This window comes from Podarcis gaigeae, assembly GCF_964106915.1.
Source record: "Podarcis gaigeae genome assembly, chromosome: 8".
In the NCBI taxonomy this organism is placed as follows: Eukaryota; Metazoa; Chordata; class Lepidosauria; order Squamata; family Lacertidae; genus Podarcis; species Podarcis gaigeae.
The window spans coordinates 62738635-62753584 of NC_139684.1; the positions used below are offsets into that span (position 1 = coordinate 62738635).

General features: G+C 44.4%; 1 protein-coding gene and 1 long non-coding RNA gene across 3 annotated transcripts in view; one reads left to right on the forward strand and one right to left on the reverse strand.

Annotated features, from left to right (window-relative positions):
- Positions 1-14950, forward strand: part of GRHL3 (grainyhead like transcription factor 3) — a 52143-nt gene that overhangs the window by 27728 nt on the left and 9465 nt on the right. For both annotated transcript variants that reach the window (XM_083751740.1, XM_083751741.1), the window contains exons 10-15: positions 3310-3388; positions 5842-5975; positions 7477-7514; positions 8349-8437; positions 9948-10033; positions 11385-11449. In XM_083751740.1, coding sequence (XP_083607866.1) covers positions 3310-3388; positions 5842-5975; positions 7477-7514; positions 8349-8437; positions 9948-10033; positions 11385-11449 — 491 coding nt within the window. The remainder of the gene's footprint in view (positions 1-3309; positions 3389-5841; positions 5976-7476; positions 7515-8348; positions 8438-9947; positions 10034-11384; positions 11450-14950) is intronic.
- On the reverse strand, positions 997-12039 carry LOC310850462. The gene is made up of 3 exons (XR_014567342.1): positions 11616-12039; positions 8113-8214; positions 997-1286 (listed from the first exon to the last, which is right to left on the reverse strand). It is a non-coding gene; the product is annotated as an uncharacterized lncRNA (long non-coding RNA).

The following is a 14950-nucleotide window of genomic DNA, read 5'->3' on the forward strand; positions in this document are numbered from 1 at the left end:
GGGAGAGACAGGTTCAAATCCTCTCACACTGGATAGCCTTAGGCCAATCAGTTTCTCTCACAGAGCTTTTGTGAGGCTCAAACAGGAGGGAGATAGCCTTGTATGCCATCTTGAACTCCCTGTGATTGAGGCAGGGTATAAAAATGTAAGTGCTTTTTTTCTGGGAGGACGCAGGGGTACCCCTAAACATTTTGTGAATCTAAGTTTGGCCTCATTGAGGGGCAGTATTTCAACAAGAGTAGGAAAATGAGAGTACCCTTAAACCTTTTTTTAGAAAAAAAGCACTGAATGTAAGAAAGAAAGAAATAAGCTTCTTAAACAAAGACACGGCCTTTTAAGAGCAGCTTTGCAAGAGCTGAACTGCTAGCTGAAGAACTTGGCTCTGATGAAAGCTTTTAAACGTGAATAACGTAAACTGTGCAAGAGTTCACCTGTAAATCGGTCAAGACTGGAATTCACTGGTGAGCCTCCAGTTTTTAAATGCTAGGAGGCAACATATAATGAAAATGTTCGAGGAGCTTAATCTGATTCAGTACTAGCCCAGAGGTGACATTCCATGTTCTGGATCCTTTCACTGAGGGCCAAACTAGATGTGAGGTTAGTCGTGTGGGTGCAATTGGGACAAAGGCTTACAAAAGAAGAAGTTAATATCGCCTGCAGGGAGGCCAAGCAGCAGGACTGCAGAAGGTGGGGAGACTCTCGACACTTACCGTGCTGCTGTGATTCTGGCAATAATAACTCTTCTGAAGCTGCTACATCACAAGGGAAGCCTCCATTCTGCAAACATTCTTTTAAATGTGCATGTTAATTGCATACACACACATATGTGCTACATATGTTCATACTGTTAACATCACATCTAGACTGGCCGTCAGACCAGTTCAGCTAGATTCTTTCCTCACTAGTCGAACTGTCCAAAATTTGAAGTGAGAAATATGTGCAGGCCTGCATTCTGCATTTTTGGCCCCAGTTATAGGCTGGGACCCAAACAAGTACTTTGGGTTTCTCAAAGGCTTTTTATTTTTTTGAACAGCAATTTGACATACACAATCCTGACCTCTTCCAAAAGTCCTTTCATTTAAAAAAATGGCTTGCCATGGGGGATGAAGGGACTGCTGCTTGAGAACTACGACCCCAAAGACTCCCTGGGAACACATATTTGCTTGTGGAATTACAGCATCTCCTATAATTTTACCTTCCCCTGTTTGAAACGGCTTCATGGATTACAATCTTCTTTCTCTTTGGAGATAATGGTTCACGATGTCTCTCGCCAAACTCCAAAATGCCTGTTAATTGCTGTCACAAGATTAATACCACATCTAGTTTGCCCCTAAGATAAATGCTTGCATTTCAATGGCAAGCTTATATTTGAAATGGAAAGAGTGCTCTGTCTACTCTTGCTTATGCAGGCTGCCATGGACATATATTTCGCACACATATTCCAGCATTGCTCTCCCCACCCCGCCCCAGCTCAGGGTAACTGAGAAATGGAACCAAGGATGCCCAGAGAAGGGGCTTCTTTGGTTCTCTGAAAGCATCCTGTTGTGTTCTGCGGCACACAGTCAATGGGCTGCAATTTGGAACACAATGTTTGGAGCAGGGGTGGGGAAGGTGGAGAAACCTGGCTTCTCTCCGTAGCCATAAATCACTAGGGGCAGGCAGGTATAATCTAGGGAGGACAGATGCAAAAGAGGGCAGGGCCCCTGCACCTTTAATACCTACATCTGCTGAAATCACCTGGATTTTTAAATAGTTGCTTTAAGCTGTCCTCTTTTTGCATCTGGCTATCCTAGGCAGGGTGGATTTGATTTAAATCAAATTGATTTAAATCACAATTTAAATCACTAGTCAGTAAGACTTGATTTAAATCTCTATTTTTTTATAGAAAGACTCATTCTTGCTGGTATAATCTTAATATTCACAACCAGGTGAAGGTTTCATTTTTTGGAATAATAAATTTTCAGAGTAGTTTTACAGTTATAACAAAAATTTCTGATTTGGTTATACTATTAGAAATGCATAGAGAGGTAATTATGAACTTATTGTAAGGTTTAATAAGTTAATTGTTTATATTTGGACAACTTTTCTGCTGTACTTTAATGGAAGGAGAAAAATAATCATTTCCTTAATAACAATTTAAACAATTTATTTAGCTGAAACAGTAACATTATAGCATATGTATCCATGTTTGTTAACTGGTGTGGTTAAACAATTAAAAACAACAACAACTTTAGACTGAGTTTTAGCACACATGAAAAACTTAAAACAAATCCTTCTTTCCTGATCAATAGCCTTTGGACTATAGTGTAACTTAAATAGAAAACTATCTTCAGAAAGATTTTTCCTCCAAAAGCATTTTATTTTAAAAATCCGATTTAAATTTTAAAAATCTGATTTAAATTTTTAAAAAATGATGATTATTATTTTTTAAAAAACCACATTGATTTTTATCCACCCTGATCCTAGGTAAATCTCTGAGACAAAGGTGTTCCTTTACGAGTGTACCCATTCACCCACAGTGGGTGCTCCCTTTTGAGACCAGCAGGGCAGAAGATAGGGAGCAGGTAGAGGCAGAGCCAACTACTTCTGGTTTTGTCCCTGTGCTTTTCCTGAGACTAAGGAGGAAGAAGCAGTCCTACCACTTAGATTGGTTGCAAGAAGGCGGGCAGGTGCAGGCAGACTGTGTTTGGTGGCGCAATGCTTTGGTTCCCCTAACGGAGCCACCTCAGCTGCCATTTTCACTGGAAGCAACGCCTGCCTCTCCCCCTGAAACTAGGCAGCGTTGCCTTAGCAAACAAGGATCTCACCTGGAGATGCAGTGTGTCTGGTGCACAGGCTCCTGAGCAAAGCCATAGCTAGGTGATCTTGCGCCCCTGGCAGAACCGCCCCGATTGCGCCCCCTAGCCATGGACAAATTAGCTCTTCTTTCCGCCTCTCCTCCAGCCAGTTTTGTGCCCCCTCGCTGCGTCCCTGCTCCTGAGATGGCGCAATCTCCTCCCAAGTGACAGTATTATTAATACCATGAATGCTCAGGAGGCATGTGTTTCACAGCAACATACAGGCAACCACCGTTTTAGACGCATCAGATATGTGTGCGGCCGTGCGTGCGTTGCACCAAATCCAGACGTGACCTAAATCCATCACAAAAGCGTCACTGAAAAGGGTGTTTGCAGGCTTTCTCGAGGTGTTTCAAATAGATGCGATTTCACTTCAACGTGTGGCACCTTGGAACATAAGCCGTGTTGTAAATTGGGTGTTGCCTGTGCTGGTAAGTTTTCGGCTTCTCATCTCTTTCAACTTCCCTTGCAGGGAGCAGAGAGGAAAATGCGGGACGATGAACGCAAGCAGTTCAGGAGGAAGGGAAAATGTCTGGACGCCAATAACAATGGTGAGTGAGTGGAAGGGGGCGAGGAAGCTGGTGTGGGCCCTGTATATATAAACGCTGCCTTCAGGGGAGGGTGTGTGAGGTCATGTGCTGCCGGCAGAGTGCGCTTCGAATGCATGGTGCGCAGGATGGCCCGGGGAGTGAGATGCCTGGTGATTAGGACCCTCAGCTACAGATAACCCGCTTCCCTCTGCTTGCCAGAGAGGCCTCTGCCGCAACAGTCCCTTGCCTTGGGGGGTTGCAAAGAGGAAAAAGCAAGGGCAATCTAGCCTTAGTCCCTGACCGGAGAAGGATCAAGGGCTGCAGGGAAATTGCAAAGAGCAGCTGGCGGGGTCAGCTCAGCCTGGCCCTAACTGGATTTCAAGGGTTGTTTCTACAAACGCACCTCTTTCGTTTTTATTTATTTATTTACTCATGGGATCGATATGCCCTGACACGTGCCCTCTGGGAAGCTTACAAAACAGTTCCACGTTCAAAACAGAATTAATAGCATGTCAAATAAAAACAGCAATAAAAACTACAGAAAGGTGGAAGAAGAGCAAACGAGTGTGGCAAGATAAAAATAGCAGCTAAAACCAGTGATTGAGATCCTTAAAATACGACTAAAAGCTCCCGGCGGACTTTGCCTGGCGCCTAAAAATTAGCAACGAACGTGCCTGATGAACATGCCTCAAGTTGAGAGTTTTGCAATTTGGGCACCGCTGGAGAGAGGCTGTGGCTCAGTCGGAGAACATCTGCATTGCACGTAAAAGGACACAGATTTGATCCCTGCCATCCCAAAGCAGGGTTGGGGAAGACCCCTCCCTTGAAACCTGGATAGCCACTGGCAGTAGGTGTCAATAGTATGCAGCCTAGGACTGTGTCTGATCTACTGGCTCAACTATGATGAGCCATTGGTCAGACACAGTCAGAGGCTGCATTCATACATTTAATGTGCATTTTAAGTCCTTGGCTTCCTCCAGAGAATCTTGGGAACTGCAGTTTACTGCTGAGAGAGCTACACTTCTAGCACCCTTCACAAACTTCAATTCCCATGATTCCCTTTTTTTTGGGGGGGGTATTTTGAATGTTATTCAGATGTGCTGTGTGTATGGAGCCAAAGACAGCTTCCAAAAGTGGGGGACCAATGAGAAGAAGATCTCAGTTGAATGAGATATCTCTTCATTTTGGCACTGTCAAGCTGATCCCTATCCTCTGGCTTCCACTCTCCCCCTCCACTCCCTTTCTCTTATAAGTCTAGTCTCAGATTGTAAGCTCGAAGGCAGGGCAGGTGTCTTCATTTTGATTTGTGTGTGGCACCTAATTACTGTAGGCGCTCTAGAGGTTATTATTATTAATAATAAGGTGAGACAGAAACTCTTATGCTCTATTCTGGACTTTTTTATGTTCTTCAGACACATCTAATCATTCTTGTCTGAAAATTAGATCGTGGAAATTACAGAAACTTGCTTTCCAGAAACAGTGTCCGGGCCACCTCTCAGTTAAATAGTTCCCCAAAGGCTTTTTCTATTATTATTTCAGAAAGCTCTGTGTGTGCGTGTGTGTGCTGATTGATCAGATTGTGTTAGTGTTGCATGAAGTCTGAAACTTCTACTTTGGGTCTTTGTTTTGGCTTTGTTTTTTGTCTGTTTCTGTTGATGGAATTTGGTCTTTTCCATTTGAATTCCCTTCCCCCTCCAACATCATTGGTTTTTAAAAAACAATTCTCAGCCACCTTGTGGGACGTTTTTTGGGCAGAGAGTAAGGGTTGGTCAATGAGTCAATTTGGGTTTCTTTCAGCTTCTCATTTTTCTATTCTTAACTCCAGTTCTCTACCTTTCCACATCATTTTTTTCAAGGCCTCCTGAAAATTCACTGGCAAATTTCTCTGAATATGTGGATTTTTTTTTGCAAAGCAATATTCCCTACCATAATTCTTTCTTGTATGTTGTCTTCACCAATATTACACATTTTTATACAAACTTCACCCCAGTTGTATGCATTTCTGTGCACATTAGTTGACTATAGAGAACTGCATTGCAAAATTCGGATAAGTGCAGATTTTGAAGGATGAGAATGCTGCAGTTTGAGTATTTCCTTCGCTGCTTAGCTGCTTTTAACCAAAGGGAAAGACACTGGGAGGGTGCTCATAGGTCTCCTCTGTCTTGCCCAGTCTTCCTCAACCATGTGCCTTCCAGACATTTTGGCCGGGGCTGACTAGTGTGTGTTCCAAAGCATCTGGAAGGCAAAAGATTGGGGAAGACTGGTCTTGTCCTAATCTTGCAAACATGAGACATTCATTATTTAGAATCATAGAACTGTAGAGTTGGAGGGACCCTGAGGGTCATCAAGTCATGCAATGCAGGAATGTCAGCTAAAACACCCATGGCTTGGATGAGTCTCTGCCACTCCCCTCCTTGATGAGTCTCTATAGCAACAAACATGGTGGAAAACTAAGTTTCTCTTCTTCCTTCCAGGTCTGAAAAGCTGTTTGGTTTCGGGCTTCCGAGGCAACGAAATCACGTATCTCAAGCCACAGGCTGACTTGGAAACCCAGCCCGTCCTGTTTATTCCAAACGTCCACTTTTCAAACCTCCAGAGATGTGGAACGGTAAGTCCCCCTTACCATAGTCTCCATGAGACACCAAGGAGAGGTGGCTGTGGCACTCTGGGTTCTGGAGAAATCTTATGAGAGCCATGTGAGGCCTCCACATGATCTCATGGGGCTCTCACGTGATCTTGAGCTCTTATTACACAATTGTGCTGGAACCAGGAAGTCGCAGCCATATGACCCTGGTAAGCAGGACCAGCACATGGGCAGGGCAGCACCTTCGTGTTTCACCTCAGGCAGCAAAATGGGACAGGCTGCCCCTTACAGCTCCCGCTGCATGTTGCCTTCAAATACCTCTTAAGGCAGTAAAGCATCCTGCTGCTACAGGAATGGAAAGAAGCCACCATTAACGATCCCATTATCTTAATTTATTTTAGGTATCAAGACTCAATTTTGGTTTATTTCAAAGGAACCTTTCAACTGCACGAGTAGGGATTTTGGGAGAAGGCGTGCTGTTTTAATTGGGGATGGGGAACCTGCGACCCTTCAAACGTTGTTGGATTCCAGCTCCGATCATCCCTGGCCATTGGCCAATGTTGGCTGGGGCTAATGGCAGTTGGAGTCCCTCAACATCTGGAAGGCCACGGATTCCCAGCCTTGGTTTAAACGCTGCACTGTAAATTTTGTGTGAAGCAAAAAAGAGATATGGGAGTGCAAAGCATAGCATCAAGAAAGTGACTGATTAAGGGCAGTTCTACCCCCCCCCCAGACTTCTGTTCTTTTTTAAAAGAAGAAGTATTTCCCCTTTCCCTGGAAACCCTGGGAAGTTAATTGTGTAATAGAGCTCCATGACAGAACTTGTCATGTCCTGAAAATGCAATTCCCAGCATTCTGTGGGGAAAGCCATAAATGATAAACTGGTTTAAAACGAAACCTAAGTTTGTAGTGTAGATGTCCACTCACTGTCTGTCTAGGGATACCTAGCAAGGAAAGTACAGGCTTTGAGAAGGAATTTAAAAGCCAAAATAAAGATGTGAGGAGATTAGAGAGCAGGAGTGCAGAGTGTCTGGCCACAGAAGCACAATTTAAGCAGGGGAGGGAGAGGATTGAAAGGTCTACTCTCAGATAGGTTCATGATTAAATTGCAAAAGCAGGGTGCCGTGGGACTGTTCTATTTTCTGGATGTTGTTCTTAAACCTCACTGTAACCATAACAACATTATAAATACAAAGTCATTTACCCCCCCTTTTTTAAGCCAAGGGAATCAGTACCTTGGGCATGCATATCTAATAAGTACACCCCATTTATCTTTTAAATTATCACATAGGCTGGTATTCAATGCTAGTCCTCCTCAGAGTAGACCCACTGAAGTTAATAGATGGGACTAACTTAGATTCATTACTTTCAGGGGATCTACTCTGAGTAGGACTTGGGTGAATACAACCCACAGAGTCTGAAGAAGATTTCCTTCTGAGAGGCCACAATACTTTTGCCCCAAAAAGTTTGGGGCATTTTTAATCTCAAAGGACTAAAGCGTCTCTCTTTTCTTTTTTTCCAACAGGCATTACCCACCGCTGGTGTTCCACATGACTCTAGCAGGTACAAAATATGCATTCATCCCCCCCCCCCTTTGGCTCACATGTCCAAGATATTCTTGCATAATTAGACAGCCCATTGGCCCTATTCCCACTTCCCATTTTGATTTTGTTTCTGTCCCATCTTTCTCTGGGAGTCTTGTCAAGGCCACATAAGTAGGCCTCTGATCCAGGCACTGACCAAACCCAGACCCAATTAACTGCAGGAAATTTGCTGTATCAGGTGCCTTCAGCCCTGCAAAGTTGATGTCTACCAGATCTTGAGGTCCCCAATGGAATAAATGCAGGATATATAAAAGTGGTGAAATATAATGTTGGTAGGACATTATCTGGAGTGAGAATCCCATTGAAACCAAATGAACAGGAGCTATGCTGAAGTGCTGTGAGACTGAGGGCAAGGATATATATACTGGGTTGTGTCCAAAGAAGTTGTACTCAAAGTAGACCCATTGAAATAGATGAAGCTAAATTAGTCATGTTAATTAACTTCAGTAGGTCTATGCTGAGCAGGACTTGTACCATGAACTTTGCCACAACCTAGCCTTCCACAAGGAAATGGTTGGAGATGCAGGAAGAATGCTCAGCATCATTGGTGTCCTTACCTGTTGGGCAATGTGAGGAATTGGATTTGGAGTGGCAGAGAAGGAGACCAGAGGGACCCTCTCCATGGGGCACAATCCACTAGGACATTTTCTGCATTGGCCCTGTGGAAATGAAGGAAAGCTGTGTTTTTGTTTTTGTTCTTTAACAATGCATCAGTACTGACATTTGAACCACTTGTTTCTGAATCTTGGTGCCCATCCTGGAATCTTCTGAACTTTCATTTTCCCTCACTAAGGTTGCCTTTAAAGAGGAGCTGCCCTTCATTTCCTGATGAATTTGACCCTTTAGCTTCAAAGCAAGCCAAAGAGGAAGACCCTCAACGAGGTAATATTGCTATCGGAGATTACGCACACACATACCCCCACCCCAACACCAAGCTATAGACAAAGAAACGACAACCTCAGGTGGAACAGATGAGGAAAGAGCCTTGTGGGCTTACAAAATGTGGGCTTACAAAATGTGCCCATGAAAAATAGCGCTGAAGGCAAGGCCCAGAAAGAAGATCTCACCTTGAGGATCTTATCATGGGGCAACTTGGTGGGGTGAAGGACAACTAACTGGCACTTCCAAAGTCTCAGCAGACTGAGAAGAGGAGCTCTATTTTTAATATAGCTGTACACACATTGCCATTTACCGTATTTTTCCATGTATAACGTGCCCCCATGTATAAGACGACCCCTATTTGGGGGGACTCCAAATTAAGGAAATAAGGGGGTGATTGCCCACAGTTGTTGAGCTTTTTTTGAGGGGTTGCCAAAAAACGCTCGCCAAAACCACCAATCATCCGCCAGCAGCCGCCAATCGCCCATCCAATTGCCATAGCAGCAGCCAATCGCCAGCAGGCATTGCCTCACCCACCAATCACCCGCCTAATCGCCGCTGACAATCTCCTGCTCGTGGCTGCAACCAATTGCCCATCCCCCATCTGCACTATCTGTGTATGGAGAAACATTGTCTAATACATGGAAAAATACGGTACTCTGACTCCAGCGTGCTCCCAACACTGCTGTTTGAAGCCGAGTACACATGACATTACCCACAATCCATATCTATCCTGTAGTTTCTTGAGAAATACTGCTGCTTGATGCGATTTCCCTCAAACCAGCTTCTATCCAGTTTGAAAGCCTAAGCTGCATTAACTGAGGTGTGTGCATTTGAGACAGCTGTTGTACCTGTGCAGATGACAACACATGCACAGATGACAGCTTCACAGAAGAGGAGCTGGGGGGGGGAGTTGCAAGTGTGGGGAAACCAATCAGGTAAATGTGCATTGGGTGAAGGCATCCCCACCTATTCTCCGGTGTGTAAAGCAGCATATAAATGCAACTTAAAAGACAGTGTGCGGAACGGGGAGACAACCTCACTACGTTTTAAGCCAGTAATGTGTACATAGCCCTAATTTCATAAGAAACGAGAGTATAGATATAAATTGTGGCTAACACTGTGTATACATCGCATCTGAAAACAGTGGCAAGAGTGCACTGGATGCAGAGTTAACAGGAGTGTATACAGTAGTACCTCAGGTTAAGCACTTAATTCATTCTGGAGGTCCGTTCTTAACCTGAAACTGTTCTTAACCTGAAGCACCACTTTAGCTAATGGGGCCTCCTGCTGCCGCCACACCACCGGAGCAAGATTTCTGTTCACATCCTGAAGCAAAGTTCTTAACCCGAGGTACTATTTCTGGGTTAGCGGAGTCTGTAACCTGAAGCGTATGTAACCTGAAGCATATGTAACCCGAGGTACCACCGCATGTAGCTTCTGTGTAGTTAGAAATGACCAACTCTTGAAGGCTGAGCCCACATGTGACAGCTGTCTGTTTCATACATTTCAGTCTTGCTCTATGTACGAAGAGAATCGGAGGAGGTTTTTGATGCTCTCATGCTGAAGACGCCAGACCTCAAAGGCCTGAGGAATGCTGTAAGTTTTACCCCCATCTCTTCCCCCCCCCATCCCCCGGTCATCTCTGCTACATAAAATTTACTAGGCTACCTAATGAAGTAATAGTAAATACTTTGGGGGGAGTTGTTGCATTTATATCCCGCTTTTCCTGCAAAGAGCTCAAGGTGGCATAAATGGTTCTCCCCCTTCCCCATTTTCTCGCCTCAACAATCTTGTGAGGTAGGTTAGGCTGAGAGACAGTGACAGGCCCAAGGTCACCCAGTGAGCTTCATGGCTGAGTGGGGATTCGAACCCTAGTCTCCTAGATCCTAATCCAACATTTTAAACCCCTCCACTACATGACATGCAGGACCTTCTTCTGCAGAATCTCCATTGGAAGAGCTAAGAGCTACTCTAAGGTCCCAGCAGGCCCAGTGAGGCTTGTGCAGAAGATTTTATGTTGCTCAATATAAGAAGGGCGTAATGAAGCTTTTCTGCCTTGGTCAGTCAAAGGTCGTGGGCCAGCACTAATGCCAGTAGTGTAGTGCAATCACTTTGGGGTGTTATATTTGAATGCATATTGCATATTGGATTACAATATGCCTGTTCTGACCTTGACCAGTATGGGGGCTCTTTTATACAACGCAGAAAGTCACAGTCAACTGCAGCCCCCTGCCAAGTGCATCTTTTTGTTGATGTTGTTTTAATGGTGATGACTTTCATATTTCGCACTGTTAAACGCCCCTTCTCCAATCAGTTTCCCAGGTGGAGAAAGTTTTTCTGGTCAGGCTTTTCTCCTCTGCACCTCACTTCCTTTCCCTTGGGCTGGCTGGAAACTCTCTCTCTCTCCCACCTCCCCCTCCCCACTTCTCAGTGTTTGCAGAGCACACAATGCGAAGCATATTTCTGTGATGTCTATCAGACCATTCCTGATAACCCCAGCTCTTCTTTGCTGAGGTGGGGAATAAAGCAAACAATCGTCTGAAATTATCTGATAGCCGTTTTTTATGGCTGTGCTTGTGTGTGTGTGTGTTGGTTTTGCACACTTTTACATTGGAAAAGAGCAAACAGCACTTTGGGGGGGGGGGAAATATCAATTTACAGAACCGCCTTTGGGAAAGCGTCAGAAAAGGGATTGCAGGAGAGAGCTTTGGGCTGCTCCCAAATAATTATTTTAATTTTAATCTTATCCTCATTTATATTTATATACTGCTTTGCTACCAAAACTATTGAAACGGTGTACAATAAAATAAAAATGCAAAAGATTACAGGCTCAGTAGGTCAGAGATTCCAGCATTGCCTGCAGTGGTTCCCTTTACTGCTAGAACATTATCCACTGGGGGGATGCCTCTGGCAACAGTATTGACAGAATATTATTTTTCTCTTCCAGATTTCAGAAAAATACGGTCTGCCTGAAGAAAGCATCTATAAAGTCTATAAAAAATGCAAGCGAGGGTAAGTGATGGCCCATCCATGTTTACTCTGTGTGGTTTGCTCCACTCTGTGACTTTCTGCACTGTAACATAGACAGTGGGTGCTGTACTAGAAAACAGGCAAGACAATTTCAGCATGGGAGTAGTCCTTGAGTATGCAGGCTTTAGAAACCAACAGAACTCCTTACCAGCCTTCAGCGCTGTTGTGGTACTGGTTCTGAGGAAGAGTTCTGTGCACCTCCATGAAGAACGTTAGTCCAGCCGTGCTGGATCAGACTAATGACCTATCTAAATCCAGGACCCAGATTCCCACAGTGGCTAACTGCTGTCTCCTGCTGCTGTTCCATGGTAACTAGCATCCATCCTCTAGGTATCAAAGAGCCATCATGATGACTATAGCTGTAACTATAGTACAGCAGGCTTTTGTCCCTAGAGAAATATTATCCAATAAAGGTCAGGGCTGTTTTGAGCATGGTGGCAGGTGGTGCTTTTGTCCATGACCAAAACCTGATAGATCATCACTGGCCGTTTTTTAGTTGGGGGCGGATGTGCAAGACCCGTCTGTATAGTTGTGTTCTTTGAATTTCAGTGGTTATAGCCACCTGTCAGGAATGCTTCATCCTTGAGGTCACTTCCAACTCTACAATTCTATGATTTCTGCATTTGTTTTAATTGATTTTGATGAAAGTCACTTTGGGTCACTTTTGTGAGGAGAGTCATCATTTAGGGAGGGAAGTAATTTTGGCCCAGATCAGATTGCCTAAAGGAAGGTTGGGGATACATCATCATCATCATCATCATCATCATTATTATTATTATTATTATTATTATTATTATTATTTATTATCCTGTCTTTCCCCAAAAACTGGGACTCAGGGTGGCTTATAAAAACTAAAACAAACACGGATAAAACACAGAAAGCTAAAAACATATAAAAGATAATAGTTTCAATGTAATTAACTATAATAGAATTAAAACAATGTAAAGCAAATCTATAAAATCTAGTAAACAAAGCGAGTAAAAACAACACAACACAGCGTGAATGAAAGCCCTTTCCTTGAAAGCGACCGCTTCCCAGAGCCCTGCAGGAATAACAGTGAAAGAACAATAAGGGGAGAGCCAGTCTAGCTTCTCTAGGAAGAGAGCTTCAAAGTATGGGAGTGGCCACCAAAAAAGGTCCTCTTCCACATTCCAACCATGTTGCCACTCAGGCCCCTCTCTGGCCCTCAGTACTCTTCCCCAGACCAAGCCCTCAGAAGCCCTGCCCAACACCTTCCTAGAGTGCTTTTGTCTGGCTGAGAAGTATCATGGAACTGGGATATAATGCCTCTTGCTTGCCTGGATGGAGAAATGGGTGGTGGTGGGTAGAAACTACTGGCTTTTGCATAGCTGGTATGTAGCCTAGGGTCAGAGGTAAGAGCGACATCTGCTGCCCCACCCACTTTGACTCTTGCCCTACCCACTTTTTGTTCTGCCCATGGTTGGCCAACAAAGGAATGCTGCCCTCAGGCTGAAATAGGTTCCTGATCCTTGGGAGCTCTTGGAAAAAGCCAGATGCAGAAGGTCTGCCCATGTCTGTGGGGCGTACAAGGCCTAGCCATCCTGTTGGCTTCTCAGTACTATGGGCAGATTATCCTATGGAAAAGGAATTACCAAGAAGTGTGTGTATATGTACACAAGTGGAATAACCTGGCTAATTTGTTGGGTATTTTGTTATCTCCCAAGGTAGTTGCCTGAGGTCTCAACAGGTTTAGCTTATCTCAATCACCAGGGCACCAGTGTTTGTTTCTCAAAGCTAGCAGGGTCAGAGTAACCCTCTGACTCCTAGTGGCAGATGACACTGGAACAATGCAGTCTTGGATGGAAAGTGTGTGTCTGTGTGTGATCCCACCAGGGTGACTAATTTGGGTACAGATACAGCACTTAGTTGTTTTAGATGCTATCACCCAAGTCAGAGCACCTGAAGCTCAAATTCAATGGATGTTGCCTGCAGTCAGGAACATTAAACTCTGTGAGACCTAATACTGTAACTTTTTGGCTAAAACAGAAAACCATGAGCCAAATGTGGGGGCAAAATGAGGCTAATTTTCACCCAGGTCGAAGGTCCAATTTGGCGGGGGCCCCCCATACGCATTTGCATACACACGCACACAGGCTGGCAGCCCCAATGGCTCCCCTCCAGAGGTTTCGCCTGGGGCAAAAAACCTGGCTAGCCCCCACATAGCTATAGCTCTGCCAAACAGCTGGCCTATACGTTGTTACACTCATCACTAGGATCAATGCCTCCACAATGAGTTTGCATATAATTTGAGCACCTCTTGCCTCTTAATTTGGGGGTGCCGGATACCCCACTCCACCTCAACTTGTAGCTACCAGCAGAGATGGAACAATTAGCTTAATCAATGTGACCATGGGGGAGATGTGAGGACTGTCTTGCCTTGCGTCCCAACTTTCTGCCTCAAGCCCCATTGGAGGATTTTGGGCACTGTAGTTTACCCCTCACAAAGTTACCATTCCCAGCAAGCCTTAACGAACAATAATGTCGGCTTAATTGAACAATGTTGGATTTCCGGATGTTAACTGTGAACCCTGGTTTTGATGTATTAATTACTCGGTTTGTGGGCAGGGCAGGGAGAGAGCTAGAAAATGTAGGCTTCACCCTGCAAAGTCCTACAAAAAGATTATCAACCTTACAGATGGTTTGGAGGGTATCCCAGATTTTTGGGGGTTCATAGTTAATGAAGCTAACAGTGTTGATAACTTATATGATGGGGTGGAGGAATACGCTTTGAATGTGCCGTAAAGGTATAGCTGTGTATGCAGCCTCAGGTAACCGATTTCTGTCTGGGGCCTAGCAATCTCTACCTAACTCTTCCCCCCAGGCTGAACAATAGAGCAGCTTCCCTGCTGGGCTTAAGGATCTTTTGCATTCCACCTTGCCATTTGAGTCTGGGAGAAGACAAAAGAAATAGATCAGGGGGAGGGGGCTAGACTGTTGCTAATCTTTTTTTGCTCTTGCCCACCTGCACCATGTTGTAAGACAAGGAGCAAGTTTAGCATGTTTGTCATGGGGCGACTGACCCTTCCTTCCCCTTTCTCCTAATCTTGTTGTGTCTGGAAAACTGCAGCTCTTTCTAGCTCATGGTAGGGACAGGAGAGTTCTGTTGCTGTTGCCCCTTGGGGTTTTGTAGGAAAAATAGCTTTGTTATTTTTGCATGGTGCTGCACTGAATGATTCCTCATGGCACCAGACCCTGGTTTCCAGAGAAGTAGATTCTATGTTCCTCGGTTGCAGCAAAAACAACACAGTCTTAAAGTCTATTTTTTTTATTATTGTATAAACTTTGATGGGCAATATGTGTAAATCTTTGTATACTGGAGTCCACTTCATCAGATGTATGGAGTATTGGAAGGTATACATAGCTACACACACACACACAGAGAGAGAGAGAGGGGGGGGGGGAGTTAGTTGTGAAGTAGTCAGGGGAGACATGTAAGAAATTCAGAGTGATCACTGTTTTAAA